Here is an 18,037-nt window from a genome sequence, read left to right as displayed (position 1 = left end):
GACAATTAAGAAAAAGAATAAGCCTGTTTTGTTTTAGCACAAAAGTTAACTTAAAAATTTTTCAGCCCCGTCCAGAGTCTAAGCCTGAATCTCAGATTCCACCACAGAGACCTCAAAGGGATCAAAGAGTGCGAGAACAACGAATAAATATTCCTCCCCAAAGGGGACCCAGACCAAGTAAGAGCTCAGAAGGGCAATTTCTCTAGTTTGGGGTATTTTGAGGTGAGAGCTTATTTTGGGAGGGCAGTTGATATTTATATACTTTACAATAAAAATTTTTAGGGTTGATGGAATTACCTGTTTTTAGGGTAGAGGGAAAACTATTGACTGTGAGCAGTCACTGAAAGGTGTCTTCTTTCTCTTGGCTTTCATTGATGTTTTTGTTTCCTTTTAAGTCCGTGATGCTGGTGAGCAAGGTGACATTGAACCCCGAAGAATGGTGAGACACCCTGACAGTCACCAACTCTTCATTGGCAACCTGCCTCATGAAGTGGACAAATCAGAGCTTAAAGATTTCTTTCAAAGTAGGTTATTTAGGTTTGAACATTACATTCATCTGTTGTCGCTCTAGCACTGTACAGTGGAAATAGAAAATGGGCCATATATGTAATTACACATTTTTTAGTAGTCATGGTTAAAAAAACAAAACAATAAAAAGAAACTGGATAATTTTAATACATTTCACTCTAAAGCATTGTAATTTCAACATGCAGGAATATTGTGAGATATATTTTACACTTTTTAATAAGTCTTTGAAATCCAAGTGTACTTCCCATAATTTTATACATATGAGAGGCACATCTCAATTCAGACTAGCTACATTTATATTTCAAGTGCTCAGTAGTCATGCATCTAGTGGCGATTGTGTACATGTAATATTTAAAAGGGAATGGTGTAAGTAGTTATCTGAGAATCTGTTTCACTTGCAGATTATGGGAACGTGGTGGAGTTGCGCATTAACAGTGGTGGGAAATTACCCAATTTTGGTTTTGTTGTGTTTGATGATTCTGAGCCTGTTCAGAAGGTCCTTAGCAACAGGGTAAGCAGCTATTCATCTTGATTTTTGTTTGTTTGTTTGTTTTAAAGGGTTTTGGTTCTTTAGAATATCTTTATAGCTGGATCTTTATGTAAAGTACAGTTTATTCCAACATGTTTGGGTAATTTATTTCATTATTTTCAGCCATTATTAAAAGACCTGCCTGGGGCTTTAGCAAAACAAAATTTCTGTCTAAATAACTTAGTTTTTGATAATGGGAATTACGAGAATGAGAAAACGAATAGTTATCAGTGCACTGAGATTTATGTAACCATCTTTCCTTGGTGTTACAGGAGATGTTCAAGAGATGAAATACCAAGCTACTTTTAACTAAGATAAGAGCCAGTTTGCCCAAGGCAGTTTTGGTATACTGCTGTTTTTAGAGAATAACTATTAAAAGTTTCTCCTTTAAGTCAATAAATTGGGTTTGGAAGATAAATTATGTAGTCACCCTACTTGGAACCACCCTTATTAACAGTACTCTTACTGTGTACATTCTAATAATAGAGGAATTTTGGAATGGGAATCTTAACGGTGGGAGCCCCAAAGAAAGCTTCCCTTCCCTTGCAAAGAACTACTTTTTGTAGTAGTAGAAAAGAACAAGTGTATAAATAACACTAATTTATTAAGCTGTACTTTTTTTTATTGAGGTGAAATTTACGTAACAAAATTGACCGTTTAAAAATGTACAACTTAATTGCATTTAGAACACATTGCTTTGCAACCATTACCTCTAATTCCAAAAGATTTTTACTAAAAGCCATAAGCTCTCTACTCACTAAGCAGTCATTCCTTGTACTTGTCTCCCCAGCCCCTGGCAGCCACTAATCTGCTTTCTTCCCTGCGGATTAAAACTATGTACTTTAAGCCATATAATAGAAACATTGCAGATCATGATATTCTCCAGAATGTTAATGGGCATACTGCCTTTTTTTTTTTTTTTTTTTTTTTTGTGACGGTCTTGCTTTGTCTCCCACGCTAGTGTACAATGGCATGATCTCGGCGCACTGCAACCTCCACCTCCCAGGTTCAAGCAGTTCTCTAGCCTCAGCCTCCTGAGTAGCAGGGATTACAGGCTTCCACCACCACGCCTGGCTAATTTTTTGTGTTTTTAGTAGAGACGGAATTTTGCCATGTTGGTCAAGCTGGTTTCTAACTCCTGACTTTAGGTGATCTGCCCGCCTTGGCCTCCCAGAGTGCTGGTATTACAGGGATGAGCAACCACACCTGGCCATATTGCAAAGTTTAATGCTATGTTCATAACATTATGTCAGCCTTAATATGCTAATGTATGTTATCTTTCAAATTATTTGACCACATATTTTTGTGAAGCATCTCCTGCAAAATACTGTTTGAGAAATGAGAGAACAGTAGTTTATCTCACCAAAGCCAGTGAAGAACCCAGAAATGTCCAGTATGCTTTGTAGATAAATCCATCATTCAGCATGTATTAGATCTTGTGGTCACCCTTCATTTCATGGTGTTTGTAGAAGTGTACTATGCTCCCTTCAGTAATTTTTTTTGTGTGAGTGGAAATAGCTTATGTAAGACTGATTGCTCTGGTATACGACATGTTGTAGTGTAGCTTTGTAGTTCAAAGCTTATTTTTCCCAATCTGGAGGCCTTGGTTTACATTCTTCTTCTATCACTCATTATTGTAGTGACCCATGGGAAAAGTTCTTTAACCTCCCTAGATCTTAGTCTTTCTAGTTCTTAAAGTAGGTATCAAGTATCAGAGGGTTGTTGTAAAGGTTAACCGAGCTAATAAATTTGAATAGAACACTTCACTGACATATAGTAAGCACTGATAGATACTCATTTTAAGAAATTAGAAAATTATATTGCTGGTAAAGAGCATGAATTGAATTTATTGAAATGTTTGGTAGCCTGTTAACTACATTGGCTCTGTTAAGAGGAAAAGAAGACCAAGACTATCCAAAATTCTTAGAAGGTGAACAGCAAGTTAAAGTTTGTCAAATCAATGAAGGTTTTATTTGAAATGTATATGTACTTTGCATAAATATGTGCAGTGCCATCTTTTCACATTGGTGATGATGTGGTTTTATTCTAGGCCTCCAAATCTGTGGAGAAGGTGGCAATTCTTTATTCAATTTACATAATTCTATGAGAAAATAAGTACTTGGGAGGCTGGGGCAGGAAGAAGTGTTTAAACCCGGGAGGTGGAAGTTGTGAGCGGAGATCTTGCTCACTCCAGCCTGGGTGACAGGCGAAACTCCATCTCATCAAAAAAAAAACAGAAAACTGAACTGTGAGAAGTCAGTTGATGTAGTCTGCTGGTTCTTTTTTTTTTTTTTTTTGGAGATGGAGTCTTGCTCTGTTGCCCAGGCTGATGTGCAGTGGCGTGATCTCAGCTCACTGCAACCTCTGTCTCCTGGGTTCAAGCAATTCTCCTGCCTTAGCCTCCTGGGTAGCTGGGAGTACAGACATGTGCCACCATGCCTGGCTAATTTTTGTATTTTTTTTTTTTTTTAGTAGGGATGGGGTTTTGTCATGTTGGTCAGGCTGGTCTCAATCTCCTGATCTCGTGATCCTCCCATCTTTGCCTCCCCAAATGCTGGGATTTACAGGCATGAGCCACAGCCCCTGACCTCTGCTGGGTTTTTTTTTAATAGCTTTTTAAATCCTCTACTGTCATAGCCAGCTTGTCAGTACTCTTAAGTCTGGTCAACTTGATTCTTACAGCCCATCATGTTCAGAGGTGAGGTTCGTCTGAATGTGGAAGAGAAGAAGACTCGAGCTGCCAGGGAAGGGGACCGACGAGATAATCGCCTTCGTGGACCTGGAGGCCCTCGAGGTGGGCTGGGTGGTGGAATGAGAGGCCCTCCCCGTGGAGGCATGGTGCAGAAACCAGGATTTGGAGTGGGAAGGGGGCTTGCTCCACGGCAGTGAATCTTCATGGATCTTCACGCAGCCATACGAACCCTAGTTCCTACAGAATGGTGAATTTCTTCGACCAGGCTTTGGTATCTTGGAGTATGACCCCAGTCTGTTATAAACTGCTTAAGTTTGTATAATTTTACTTTTTTTGTGTGTTAATGGTGTGTGCTCCCTTTCCCTCTCTTCCGTTTCCTGACCTTTAGCCTTTCACTTCCAATTTTGTGGAATGATATTTTAGGAGTAACAGATTTTTAAAGAAGAAAAAAAGAAAAGGACTGAATTTCCTTGCTTACTTTGCATATACAGACTGGACTTTTTTTTTTTTTTTTTTTAAACCGCCGTTTCCCCAAAGGAATGTGTCTTGCGTATTACTGACATTTGGTATGTTTCATTCATTGGAATATTTCTTATTTTCTACGTGTTTGAAAAGCCTGTGAGACAAACAGGATTTGATAACATTTTGAAGGCAAGAAAAACCCAAATTGTTTCTTGTTTGAGAGTCATGACTTCCTTCTGGTGTGGTGAAATTGCCATTGGAAAATTTGACAGTTTTGATTCTCACTGGTATGTTTAAAAGCGGAATAAAAGGAATAGAATTTTTCTTTTGATACAGGATCACAAAACAATTCTAAAGCCTGTTTTTACCACTGAAATTTAAATTGTGATATATAGGTTTTAAATGTCTAGAATGCAGGTAATAGGCTTTTCTTGAACTTAGTTTTTTTGAAGTAGAGTTTTTCATGTTTAATTTGTATTTGTAAAAAAAACAAAAAACAAAAAAATTCCCCAAACCCAGATAACAACCAGAGCAAAACTGTTGTGCCTTCTATTTATCTTTGATTTCAGTCTTGGCAGTTGTTTAAAGAAAAATAATTAAAAAAAAAATCTAGATTTGTTTTATTATTAGGTTCAGAGTATGTGGGGAATTGTAGAATCCCTGTTTCATCACCTTATATGTCTTCTGTTAACATATTTGTTATGCCTTATTCTAAAATTGAGTCTCAAACTGGAATGCCTTTGAAGACAGATGCTTCTATAGAGGTTCTTTGGCCTAAATGGTTCAGCATTTGTATTAAGTTTTATTCTGGTATCTAATCAGATTCCTAATCATAGCCCATAAGAAGGAATGTGACTTTAATATTGGACTTTGCTGATGTGCTCGTGTCCGCATTTTTTTCTTTAAATCATAGCCATATGTTAAATTTTCTATTTTGTTATGGTTCTCTTTTATTGATGGGCATGCAGTGGGTGTTTCTTGGAAATGGCCAATTTTTATTAAAATATTTCTGGAAGAAAATTTAATCTGGCAATATAGACTAATACTCGTTTCACATATGTGTTATTTGTTGAGTGCTGTGTGTGAGATGGGTGAAGGTTTTGTTTACAAGTGTGAAGCAAGCCTTTGTGTGATTACTTGTCATTACTAACAGAAGGGCAACCAGGTTGTCAAATTCACTTATTTATTTTCTTAACAGTATTCATCTTGAGGACTGTCATTTGAGGATAGTACAGGAATATTTGCATTACTAAGAAACTCTAGGTTTGCTCTGAAGGGGTCAGTTAAGACTGAGAGACTCTAGGTTTGCTGTGAAGGGGTCAGTTAAGACTACAGTGAAGTTGGTGTTACTAGTTTGGTTCCACTTCTTCAAATATTTGAAAATTGGCAGCATCTCCTTTACATAAACGTGACTGAATCACATGGCTTTTTTGGAGGGTTAGTTTAAGTAACTTTGGTAACCACTTTGACCCAGATCAGTGATAACAGGAAGAAATACAACTTGTACTTTTTGTAGCTTATATTAAGCGTGTGGTGGGTGGAAAGAAAAGTTTAGTTTGAGTTACTTTGGAAAAAAAAATTATGTTGTGGTAACTTTAAGGTCATAAATTATAGATAACCTAGAAATTATTCTTCACAAGTGAATACTAAATTATACATTTCAAAACAGGGCATTAACTAGATGCAGCTATCCTCAGCTTGGTGTTATCACATCCTAGAGAACATTTGGAAATGTGTGAGATTTGGAAGGGTTGTTGGAGAGACATGCATCTGGTGTTTATTGGGTGGGGTCTAAGGATACCAAATGTTGTGTAAAAATAAAGCAGCCCCATCGAGAACATGGGTAGTTGCTCTGCCTATGAGTGGGTGGAGCTGTGGGATTAGGAAAACAGGAATGAAGACTCATCCTTTTGAAATTCAGCCTGAGATAAATAACAAATAAACTAATTAGGAAATAGAAATCTATTTCAAGAATTATAGTAACATCTACTCTAAGTAATTAGTAATTTCACTTTCCATTATTTGTACCAAGTGTATGTGTTGTGTTGTGTATGTGTGTGTAAATGTGGAGAGGTGGTAGCAATACATGCTGATGCTGCTCGTAACTTGTGGCAGGGAATTACTGCACAGTCCCAGAAAATAAAAGGCTTCCCCAGTGATTTCAGTCTTCAGAGTTGGGATGATTGTGAGGTTTTGAAGGATGGTATTGGACCTAAGAAATAGAATTAGCATTATGGTCAGCACTATGGAGAATCCTTGTACAATTAAGTACATGATTGCATGTAGACTAAACATGAGAGCTTAGATACATACGTTTCCACTGCTGGAAAATGAATATAAGTTAGGGCAATATTTCTTATAGGCGGCAGCAGTAGGAGCTCATCACATTCAACATTTTCAGATTTTAAAATGAAATTTTTCATCTGTAGGAATGACCCAATGTATAGTTATTAAGCTTAAGAGTTACTGAGCTTAGAACTCTTGACCCATGAGTATTTTTATTTTTATAGAGGCAAGGACTTGCTATTTTGTCAGGCTGGTCTCAAGCTCCTGGCCTCATCAGCCCTCCTGCCTTCCAGATAGCTGGAACTATAGGTATACAGCATTGCACGTGATCTCCTGAGTATTGTAGCTAGGTAAAATTTGTTTGGTTCAGTGAGTCTTAGTTTTTTAAGACCTGTTGATTTATAATGAGAGATCTTGGGCCTTAAAATATATTTTTGTTTCAGTGGTGAGGTTGGGCTTTACTTTGTGTATTCCAGTGTTCTTAATTTTGTCAGATATTGCTAGGGACCAGTGAGATGGATAATCCAAAAATAATAATTTGACTTTGGGTGAATATGTCACTACCACAGTGTTAGTTGAATTGCACTTTAGTTTTAGGTTAGAAAAGTTAATTTTCACATTTGTGCTGTGGATTAGGTGATGTTATCCTTAGCATAATAGATAAGGAACAAACAGAGCAGTGAAATGACAGGCTTTCAAGTTGTCCATGTAGCAAGGAGCATATTTGACACCCAAACAAATACTTTTTCTCTAGAACCATAATGACCCCCCAGTTAACATTTCAGTAACAGACCGTAATGAACTTCCTACTGTAGGGAGACTTGAGTTAGGAATACATTCAGAATAGGGTTAACATTACAGTTCTTAATTTTCTTTAGGGGAGACAAGATAATTAAACTTGGCTTTTGCCAGTTTTTTTTTGATTTGCAGATTCTATATGGTAACACAATAATGGTGGTTTGTTCTTAAGTTTTTTTCTCATCTGGTTTGATGATTTAGTGCAAACTTGAAATCTGGATGTGGATAACTATTTTTATTATAGCATAATCCAGGTGAGTTTACAGAATTTGTGTTTTATGCTTATAAACTGTGACCTGATAATTTTCTTCATCCCTCTATTGGAAAACCCTTGTTAGAAGTTAATGATTTAATGGAAAATGTTGCACTTTATAGAAAGCCATCGTAGAACTTACAGTTAACATTTCTATGGAGCTTAGATTTGTAGACCCCTGTTTATGCTGAGTGACATTTCTTTTAAATGGTTGCATTTGCCAAATCTACTTCTAAAGATGTCTTTCATGTTACAGTTTTCTTTTTGTGCTACTTTAGAGAATCTCTGCAGTACTGCATACAGATGAGATAATCGTTGACCTTTTTAGTTCAGCAGTTTTTAACTTTGCAAAAGAAGTAACACCAATGTTTATTTGAATATCAGGTTTTAGCTAACTGCCTAATATACCAAAAAAAAAAACTTAGCAATGTCTTATGTGGGATGAGGGGTTGAATTAAAGTTGCTGATCAATTTGGCCATGTGGCACTAGATGATAACTAAATTAAGGGTTTCTGGTTCTAAGGTAGTAATGGCTTTTGGGATTTATATTTGTTTAATGTTGAGGTTCTGGGGACCATAGGTGGGCCTGTCAGCTCTTAACAGATTATAGTAAAGGAGAGTTGGTGACGCATGTGAGATAAAACTTGTTTATATTTACATTCTTATTAGATGTCAGGACAACACTGAAATTAAACTGCTATGTTCACGCTTTGATGTGACAGTCTCAAATTAAGGCCTAAATGAATAGAAAGATGATATAGAGAATACCTAAAACCCTTAACCAGCTTTGGTTTTTGATTGTGCATATGTGTTGGCTTGGAATCAGGTTTTTAGTTTCTGTTTATGTGACTTGTTTGAAAACAGCGGATTCTTCTCTCCACAGTTTCTGTTTGAACCTAGTAGCTTATTTTAATTCCCTGGCAGTAAGAGGAAAATAATACAGGGAATCTGTTCAACTATTTCTTTAATAAATCATGTGACTTGACCAGTTACAGAAATTCATATGTGTTTAATATTTTGAAATGTGGCCTGCGTCCCAGATTTGTAAGGTAACTGCATACAGTGTGTCTTTGGATTTTTTTTTTTTAAGTAAATTATGGATTTTTTCTGGATTACCAGAAATTAACTATTGATTTACTGAACCAAGTATTTATTTTCAGGAGCCCACTTATGGGGAAGGTTGCCTGTATTTTTGGTAGTAATTAAAGGGAAGATTAGATCCTGTTTAACCTGTATAGAAACAGTTTTAACTATTGCTGAAGTTAAAATCACTTTGGGGTTGGTTGTGGTGGCTCATTCCTGCAATCCCAGTGCTTTGGGAGGCTGAGGCCAGAGGATTGCTTGAGACCATTAATTTGAGACCAGCCTGGGCAACATAGCAAGACCCAGTCTCTACTGATAATTGAAAAATGAGCCAGACGTGGTGGCACATTCCTGTAATGTTGCCTCTCAGGAGGCTGAGGCAAGAGGAATTCCTGAGCCCAGGAGTTGGAGGCTGCAGTGAGCTATGATTGTACCACTATACTTTAACCTGGGTGATAGAATGAGGCCCTGTCTCTGAAAAACAAAAAATTACAAAACCAAACAAAAACATTTTGGTTACTCATTGTCCTGATGCTTTGATGTCAGTTGTTCCCCTAAATTTTAAAATTTTGTTATGAAGATTGGATGTACACTGATTTGGCCCTTTAAATGACATTATACCAAGAAGCTAGTATAAGGGAGTAGGAGAGGAGAAAACTTTTTAAAAAATTATTTGGTGCATGCTAATGTAGCTTGTAGGGCATGTGGTTTAAAAAATTTTCTGGATTTTGAAGGATAGGGTGGAAGTAAAATTTAGCTGCTAGCATAGGGATCATTTGTGATTTATATAGGAAATATACTTTTCAGTGAGAAGCATCAATTTTTTTCTTCTATTTTGATTATTACCACAAGGAACAGAGAAACTCTCAGAATTCTTTGAATCATAGAATGTTAGTGCTAGAAAGGACCAGAAGTGACTTTATAACCCCTTCATTTTACAAGTGATCAGAGAATTGAGTAGTAGAGTCCCAAATCTGTTTTTAGAAGTAATATGATCATCAGTTTATGTTCACTGCAGGAAGGCTAGCACTGTTAAAGTTTGTCAGAAGAAAAAGGGAAGGTGTCACTTTTTATATGTTCACCTGGTTGCTTCCGCAGTTTTCATACCCCTGTTTTCTCTATTTTTTTTAGAATTGTCATTAATGGCCCAGCTCTACCAGGGCTTGTTGTCTAAGGACATTAACTTGTGCTCCCCTCAGGGATGGGTTTACTACTAGCTGTCAGAAAGCTATTGGGTATCCTAATGTGTTAATAGCTGAAACTCAGCTGTAATTTCTCCTAAATACTTCAGCATTTTGCATTCTGTACATTGTGGTGCTTTTTCCACCTTGTATTGTAACTGTAAGCTCCTACGGGGCAGCAATTTGGTCTTAGGCATGTACCCTGTTTAGTGCCTGGCAGTGCCATGTTTATATCAAGGTCTTAATATTACTTTTCAGTTATTTCTCCTACTCTTCATGGAAGTAATGCTCCAGCCTTGCTAAAACACTTAGGGTCCTCCCAATAAGCCAGGCATTGTGATTCCTTGGCTTCAAGTGCCTTCTCTCTTCCCTGAAGGTCCACTGAGATCTACACCCCCCCCCCCCGCTACTTCAGATCTCTCGCCATGTAAGTAATTTTTTAAAAGATCAGTACAAGAGCTGTGTTTTTTTCCTAAGAAAAAATTTACAACAGGAATGGGGAGTTGTTTGGGTCTGATCTGAAAATCCTTTTTTGGGTCTGATCTGCCCAGAATTTGAAGTGAGGAACAAATTCATTCTCATCTGTTTTCCACATTGTTTCTCTTGTTTGAGGTCCTGTTTTGACCACTGTTTCTAGAGCATTTTGTGTTTCTCATAGTTCATAACTTGACCCCTTCAATCTAGAATTAGAATTACATTACTGTTTTACTACTTTACTAGACTGTAAGCTCCTAGAAGACAAGGACTAGGGAGTTAATCTCTGTATTCCACCAGAAGGTATAGTGACTCGTAACTAGAGTCTTTAGATGGTAATTTACTGATTTGAATAACTTAATATATTTGTTTTCATTCCCAAGGGAGGCACGTTTGGAGATAGACCTTGAATTTAATCAATATTAGGCACTATGCAGTGGAGGAAATTGTTGGGAAATTTTGGGGGATGAATATAGAAGGGGGAGGAAGTCACTGGCCATTTTGAGGTGCTTTCATTATTGGTCTGGGTAACTAGTCATTTCTTCCTGATTGTGCCTAGTATATCCCAGGCAGTTTGTTTCTATGCAGAAGAATTTTATATGAAATTTTCATTTCTTTGCAAAAACTTGTTCCTTTTTTCAGTTCATGAAATCATCCATGCTAAAGTCTGAGTCATCTGCTTCCACTTATTATTCCCCACGTCCAGTCTTCAGCTAAGTCCTGTCGGTTCTACCTCAAGTCTTTCATGTCTTTCTTCCTCACCCATGTAATTTCAGTAGCCTCTCAGCTTCACTTAACCTCTTACTCCAGTCTACTTTATACACAATGTTAGATTCATCTTACTGAAACGTAGCTCTGACCATGTATCCCATGTATGTGTTCTCTCTCCACTATTAGACTGTAAGCTCCTTATGGGCAGGATCTGTGTCTGAGTCATCTTTGTATCTTGCCTAGTACCTACCAATAAATACTTCCTGAATGAACAAATGAATTTTCATTTCTCGACATAAAGCCTTGTCTAAAGTGAGATATTTTCCAGGTTATTCCTAGGTTTGTCTCTGGGGTAATTGGAAGTTCTTGCATATGAAGTTGGTTAAATAGTAATAATTATGAGTTAACCACAGAAAATTTCAGAAAACTTTAATTTTTTTCCATTGGAATCAGCATGGATATGTGTATATGGATGGTTCAATAAATATACTTTTATATACATGTTTCACAGAAATTTTACATTCCATCTTCAAACTGCAGAAATAGATTTTTTTTTTTACAAGCCAAAAAATAACTGCCATAACTTTTATGACTTCATGCAAAAAAAAAGGGGGGGGAAGAATAAGTTGTTCAAGGTTGAGTGTCCAGTAAGAAGTAAAAATGTTACATTAAGGAAGCGATTGCTTAACATGCTGCTTAAGGTGGTAGCCAAACAAATCCTTAACTGCAGCATTAAGGCCATACCAAGTTTATACATATATACAAAGAAATTTCCATATAAAAGGCATACGATCACATTTTCTTCTTCATAAGTATAAGGAACTTTGTAATTCTGACCTAATTTTCCAGGCCAATTAATTAAAATGTCCCAGGCTACTTTTTAGAAATCTCTTCTACTTTGGCTAGCTGTCAGAGTCGCTGCTATGTGGGCTTGTGACGTCTGGTCTGGCATGAAAGCATGAATCATCTTGAACCTCTTCCATCATAGCACTATATTGCTTAGCTAATTCACACTGCCCGACTAAGCAAGTAGAATTGTAACTTGTGGTTGCCTTACGTGTAACAGACTCCATAGTCATGTTGGCGTTGTGACCTGAAGAATTACACGGTGCCCTTCTTAGATTCCTTTGGGGTTAAGGTAACTTCTTAAATAATGTGCTAATGAACCAAAGTGTTTCAGGAAACATGCCCTAGCTCTTAGATGTTTGTATCTAACTTTTACCCCTTGTGTGTCATGATACATTTAAGTTGGTAGCTACATTTTTGGAATAAAGGAAATGTAAAATCATTTGCAGAATAATAATAACCTGGGATTTACTCTTCTGCGTAAACATCAAACCGGGGAACTTTTAAGACATAGGGTACATCTTTTGTGCAAATATCTAAGCGGGCAAAATGGGGAAAACATGAAGGGCAAGTCCTTTGGGGATGACTTCCAATTAATGCAGAAGTCATTCACTTTGGCAAGGTTGGTGGGACTCTGAGATTTCACACTCTTGTCCTGTTGGCAGAAACTAGCCCATCTTAACATTAGTGAATCCTGAGTCAAAATGAAAAGTTGCTAAATTTAAGATAGAGTGTACAAATAACTCCTTCCCCCAGTGACTGCATTTATTTTGTAATTAAACTCATTTTGGAATGTTTTAAATTAAATCCAACTTTGTCATTAATGTTGTCTTAGCAATGATTTGGTATACTCTCTGTTGTCTTGTTCATCGCGTTTTCAAGTGTGGCTCCAGTGTGTTTACAACTATGGCCGCAAGGTAATTCAATCTCCTATAGTTTCTCTAGACCAGTCAAGTTTGAGAATGAGGTCTCCGTAAATGGCCCACCCTAGGAGAGAAGACCAAGTGATTTGTGATTTGGAAGCATTGTGGTATGTTTGAACACTTGCAAAGTTAACAGTCACTGAATATTCTAATCATGCACCAACCACTCTTCGCCCTAAATGCACTACAAGTTATTGCAGTAATTTGCATCAATTCTAGTCAACAAGTCTACTGTGATGCTGATCTTAAACAATGAGACTGGAATCTCAAAGCTTTGGCAGTCTTGGAACATCAAGAGGGCTTAAAAGTATTAGGGTTTTTGTCTTGGTCACTTTGTGGTTTCACTTTGTCCATTTCAAATCCAAAACAGCTGAAGATACGTTTCATCCAATTTGTCAGACATACTTGGAGGCCACTGAGGTCTCTGCTATGTTTGTTTTGAAAGTAGAACTCAAGCTGTTTAGTTTTTATTTTCCTTTTGAGAACATTGCATTAACCTTTTGTCTAATATACGCAAGAATCACATTGAGTAGGTATTTTATCTATGTCCATTCGATATACTAAGCAGGTGGGACCTCTTTAGGATTTAATTTACCTATGTCGTTTTAACTGTTAGTGTTGAAGATATAATGGCTTAAGTATTGGAAGATTGAACCATTAAAATATGAAGTATGAATTTAAAACACTGTGAAGTACCCTATGGGAACTCAATTTTTTAGCCTTTTCTATACCATTCAGGCTAAATTGACATGTTGAGCATGGTATGCTCAACAAAGGTGAGGTACAACTATATCTAATATGGAAAAAGTTGGGTTTAGCAAAGTGCTTGCTTGATGTGTAAACACCAACTTTAAAAAAGATTTGAGGCAATCTTTAATTTACTATGGTAGGTTATACTAACTTTTCCTTTCCCCAGAGTGTCTGTTCAAAGGATTTACTTAAGAAATATAACCTTTTGTGAAAGAAACTTCCTTTTTCATACTTGGACTAGCAATGACTTAATACCAATCCGTTACTTTTTTTTTTTTTTAAACGGGGTTTCACCATGTTGGTCAGGCTGGTTTTGAACTCCCAACCTCAGGTGATCCACCCACCTTGGCCTCCAAAGTGCTTGGATTATAGGTGTGAGCTGCCACGCCCAACCTTTTTTTTTTTTTTTAAATTTAAAAAAAAAATTTTTTTTTTTTTACATGTTTGTGTTTATTTTTTCTACTCATATTTGGCCTTTTCCCCCCCTTTCTATGCCTTTTTTTTGTTTTGTTTTTTTGTTTTTAATGGACCTGATTTTTGTGCTTTGAATAGAGACACTGTTGGGAGAAGTAATTTCAGATGCAGTTGAGGGTGTAAAAAAGGATGTGCTAGACTGTGTTTACCTCAGGTCTGCTTAGTATTTCAATTAGATCAATAAAAGGAAATATTTAGAGCAAAAGCTCTTTAGAAATACCTTCATTATACTAAGTATTGCCTTGGTAAACAACTCACAGTAAAAACTTTTTCAGAATCAGTATAGAATAGTGAGCTCATAGTAGAACCATAACTTTACCATACTTACCTCCTTTCTAATGGCTGGCTACCTAGGACAAACTAAATGCCCAGTACTTACTAGTTCACATTGACACTCTTGGAAGATGTGAATTTCTAGTGGGTACTCTACTTCTGAGACAGGAAAAGTTAAGTTCTCTCAAAATAAGTACAGGAACATCTGAGTGGGCTGAAGGTGTTGGCTAATGGAAAGAAGGTAGAAAGCTGCTGTTTATGAGGGAGCACCCTTGGTTTGCCTTTGAGAACTGCTGCACTTAATGAGTCCTGACCCTTTATCCTCTATTTTAAGCTTTCAATGTAATCTAAATCTATCTTTGCAAACATGTCTTCCATTCATTACACTTTATCCAAGTGGATAATCACCTTGCATGTGCTGCCTATTTTTTAACCACCATATTTTTGCTCATACTGTTCCTTCTGCCTGGAGTCTTGTCCCCATCTGTCAAAATCTCATCTATTCATTACTATTCACATTCCACAATTTAATTTCTACTCTCTCCATGGCACCCTCCTCCTTCTGTTACATACTGCATCACACTTCAGTAATGATATTGGTGCTTCTATTATCCCCTCCTATGTTGCAGGAAAAGGGGTTGTGTTTTTATTCTGACGCCCTGCTTTCATGGTATACCAATTTGCCATAATAGATTTAATATAGAGCAAGTGGAAAGGCAGGTATAGGAAATTAAAAATCTGAATAGAAAATGAGATAATATATGTATGCATATGATGTTTTATGTAATAAAATATATTCTAGTTCTTCCTGAGCCCATTTTATACTCTGAAAGAAGACTAAAATACTTTCTCCAGGCTAAGGAAACATTAAGAAATCATCCCAAAACATGTACATAGCAGTTACCTGGAGACCCACTAAACCAGACTTGGGTCACTAAATAGGGACCAGAGTGCCACTTTTCTGAACAACATCCAGAGCTGAGCAGAAGGGGTACTGTGCTGGCCCTTAGAGCAGTAGCTAAGACATTCCTGACATCACTGCTGTAGCTCGTGGTCCTGTCAAGCCAAAGACCAACTGAAGAGAAAGGTGAGGCCAGGTGGGTTCTATGAAGCACAGTCGTGGAGGCCTTCTCCCATAAACTCATCTGGCTAGTTTGCACAGATGGTTAAGCCAGGAATAAAAGGACTTCAAGACAAGCAGGAGCACCTGCTTTTTTGGAGAGGGGACAGCTCTGTTGACACATTTCCTTTGTAATTTCATTTTCCTACTTCATGTCCAGAGCTTGGGTGGGAGTAAAGAGCCGTTAGAAACTGATACATCCAACTGCTATGGAAAAGAACCTTTTGTTTAGAATCTGAGCTCAAATGTCCTGTCCTCCCAGACCTTGAATTGATTGTCTCTTGGATTCCACTCATACAAAGCATATATAATATCCCTGTTGATAAAGACAGTGTTTTCTGAAAATAAGAAGTGTTGAAGCCTTAGGAGTGTGAAAGCATTTCAGAAACATTTCCAGGGTGAGGTCTTGTTTGAGGGTGAATATGGAGAGAGCTGGCCCAACTCCAGCCACATCTCCTATAAAATTGCTTCTTTTTATTAGTGTAGTCAGTGGTATGATTTAGATAAACCCTCTGGTGGTGTGGAATGGTCCCATGTTTTCTGCTGTAACTGTACCTAGAGTAACAGGGACACACCAGGGAAAACATTGTTAATTCTTCAGTTTCTTATGACTAAATTGGGAGTGGAGGAGGGGGAAACAGGAAGGAGTCATTACAGTTATTTCTCTAAGGATATTTCACAAGTTCTGCTCTGATGCATTTCTGATTCTTGCAGAGGCTTTGGCAGAGTTCAGACAACTGCCATGAGAAGTGGGTTACAGCCTTCATAGGATACACATGCGAAAACACCAGTGTGGAATGTCCTGATGTATGATGGGATTCTCAGGTGAGAAGCTAGTCTTAGAGGCAAGTCCCTCAGTGCTGTGAAATACCTTGACTTTCAAGGAAAACGATTAAGATTATAATCTCCTCAAGGGCCAAGACTCACTCTCCTCTTTTTAAATGTCTCCCTACCTACTCACCAGAAGGCCTGGGATGGGGTGCCAAGACTGATACTAAAATGGAGAAACAATGACCTTTAACAACATACTGTAGAGCTTTTTTTCTTCAGCCCATCAAATACTCAGTTTGGCTTGGAAGAATCTCCTGCAACTCCCTCTTTTTATAGGAGAATGAATAGGCCAAGAAAGTGGAACAGCTTATCTATATTCCTATGATGAACTTGAGATCATACCAGAAGAAGGACCCACCTCCCTGACCTGTCTACTTCAGGTGGCAGGTGTGTTTAAATAGGTTACTGGGTTTCTGGAGTTGCATAAGTAAACAGTTGAGTCTGAAGAAGAGAAGGACAAAAGGCAATGCAGGGAATTGTGGAGCCAGGTGGAAGTGGAAACGGGAGACCTATTATGATTAGAATTTGTATGCTGCTAGCAGATGTCTTTTTTCCCCAGGTTAGCTGGTATTGCGTTGTAACTGGTTAATGACCTTATGTAGGATATAATTTTCATTACTGAGCTCTCTAAAGAGTATATTTTTGGTTTGCTTCTCTGCATTTTGACTTCTTGACCCAGTGTTCCAGTGTAAACTGCAGAGCAATGAAATTTCAAAATGCATGGGCAAGAGAATGAATAGAAATTGCAGCCTTAAAGCAAATAAGACAGGAGCTGCTATGTCCATTCTAGTCTTCCCCTACTTAACTTGGAAGTAAATCAGCATCTTCTGACAGTTTGGTTTCACAAAATAAGATGGACAAACTGATGAAACAGGAGATGCTGACAGAAGAGAAACAATGGGAGGAATAGGGGGAGAGCAAAGAGAGAAAGGTCTGTTAGCTGAAGGAGCCTTAATGATATTAAAATTATTGGGCAGCTTCTACTTTGGAACTCGTTTTGTTCTAACAAATGACAAAGCACCTTAATTATTACTTTAACCACGTAGCTCCATCAAAACAGCATGAATTAGTACTCCACGTATGAGCAAACCTATCTACTGCCATTGCTGTCTCTACAGCTTGAGAAATCCTTAAGAAACAACAGGATGATAATTGGTAGAGGCATCATCTAGTATGGTCCCTTGTGAATCTAAGTTACTTAGGCTTGGGCAAGATGTTTGTAGGATACCCTTGTTTTTGACATACATTTTGGGATTCTTAGCTAAGACAATCAGAAAAAAAGTCATTGCTTTCATTCTTATTTCAGGATTTTTTTTTTTTTTTTTTAAGTTATTTACTTCTACAGGGATTTCAATGTATCCAAGGATGCTCTCCCTCTGCATTGGGATTTCAGGATACCATGAGGCCAAAGCCTTGCCAACATCCGTGATTTCCCTTACACTGATACAAGTAGTTCTCAGAGCAAGCCAGCTCAATTAAGCCATATTTCTTCTGTTCCTCCCTTTGGTCAGGATTAGTACTTGCCTCTGGCCTCATAAAACTGCAGGAAAATAGGAAGGTGCTGGGTGCGGTGGCTCACGCCTGTAATCCCAGCACTTTGGGAGGCCGAGTCTGGTGGATCATGAGGTCAAGAGATCGAGACCATCCTGGTCAACATGGTGAAACCCGTCTCTACTAAAAACACAAAAAATTAGCTGGGCATGGTGGCACGTGCCTGTAATCCCAGCTACTCAGGAGGCTGAGGCAGGAGAATTGCCCGAACCCAGAAGGCAAGGCTGCAGTGAGCCGAGATCGCATCATTGCACTCCAGCCTAGGTAATAAG

The 18,037-nt window shown here is 37.8% G+C and overlaps 1 protein-coding gene and 1 long non-coding RNA gene across 4 annotated transcripts in view; both read left to right on the top strand.

Annotated features, from left to right (window-relative positions):
• Positions 1-11,269, top strand: part of G3BP1 (G3BP stress granule assembly factor 1) — a 38,420-nt gene extending 27,151 nt beyond the window's left edge. For 2 of the 3 annotated variants that reach the window (XM_032259819.1, XM_032259820.1), the window contains exons 9-12: positions 66-177; positions 396-524; positions 930-1,039; positions 3,740-11,269. In XM_032259819.1, coding sequence (XP_032115710.1) covers positions 66-177; positions 396-524; positions 930-1,039; positions 3,740-3,946 — 558 coding nt within the window. In that variant the 3' untranslated portion in view covers positions 3,947-11,269. The remainder of the gene's footprint in view (positions 1-65; positions 178-395; positions 525-929; positions 1,040-3,739) is intronic. The other variant, XM_032259821.1, reaches the window with a different exon arrangement.
• A 2,689-nt stretch (positions 11,270-13,958) lies between these two features.
• LOC116537589 lies at positions 13,959-17,538 on the top strand. Its single transcript, XR_004263210.1, has 2 exons — positions 13,959-16,208; positions 16,491-17,538. It is a non-coding gene; the product is annotated as an uncharacterized LOC116537589 (long non-coding RNA).
• Positions 17,539-18,037: the final 499 nt, after the last annotated feature.

This window comes from Sapajus apella, unplaced genomic scaffold (genome assembly GCF_009761245.1).
Source record: "Sapajus apella isolate SASKATOON/1434 unplaced genomic scaffold, GSC_monkey_1.0 scaffold112, whole genome shotgun sequence".
Taxonomy (NCBI): Eukaryota; Metazoa; Chordata; class Mammalia; order Primates; family Cebidae; genus Sapajus; species Sapajus apella.
Note: the sequence above shows the minus strand (reverse complement) of the source record. Positions and strands in the feature narration are given on the sequence as shown.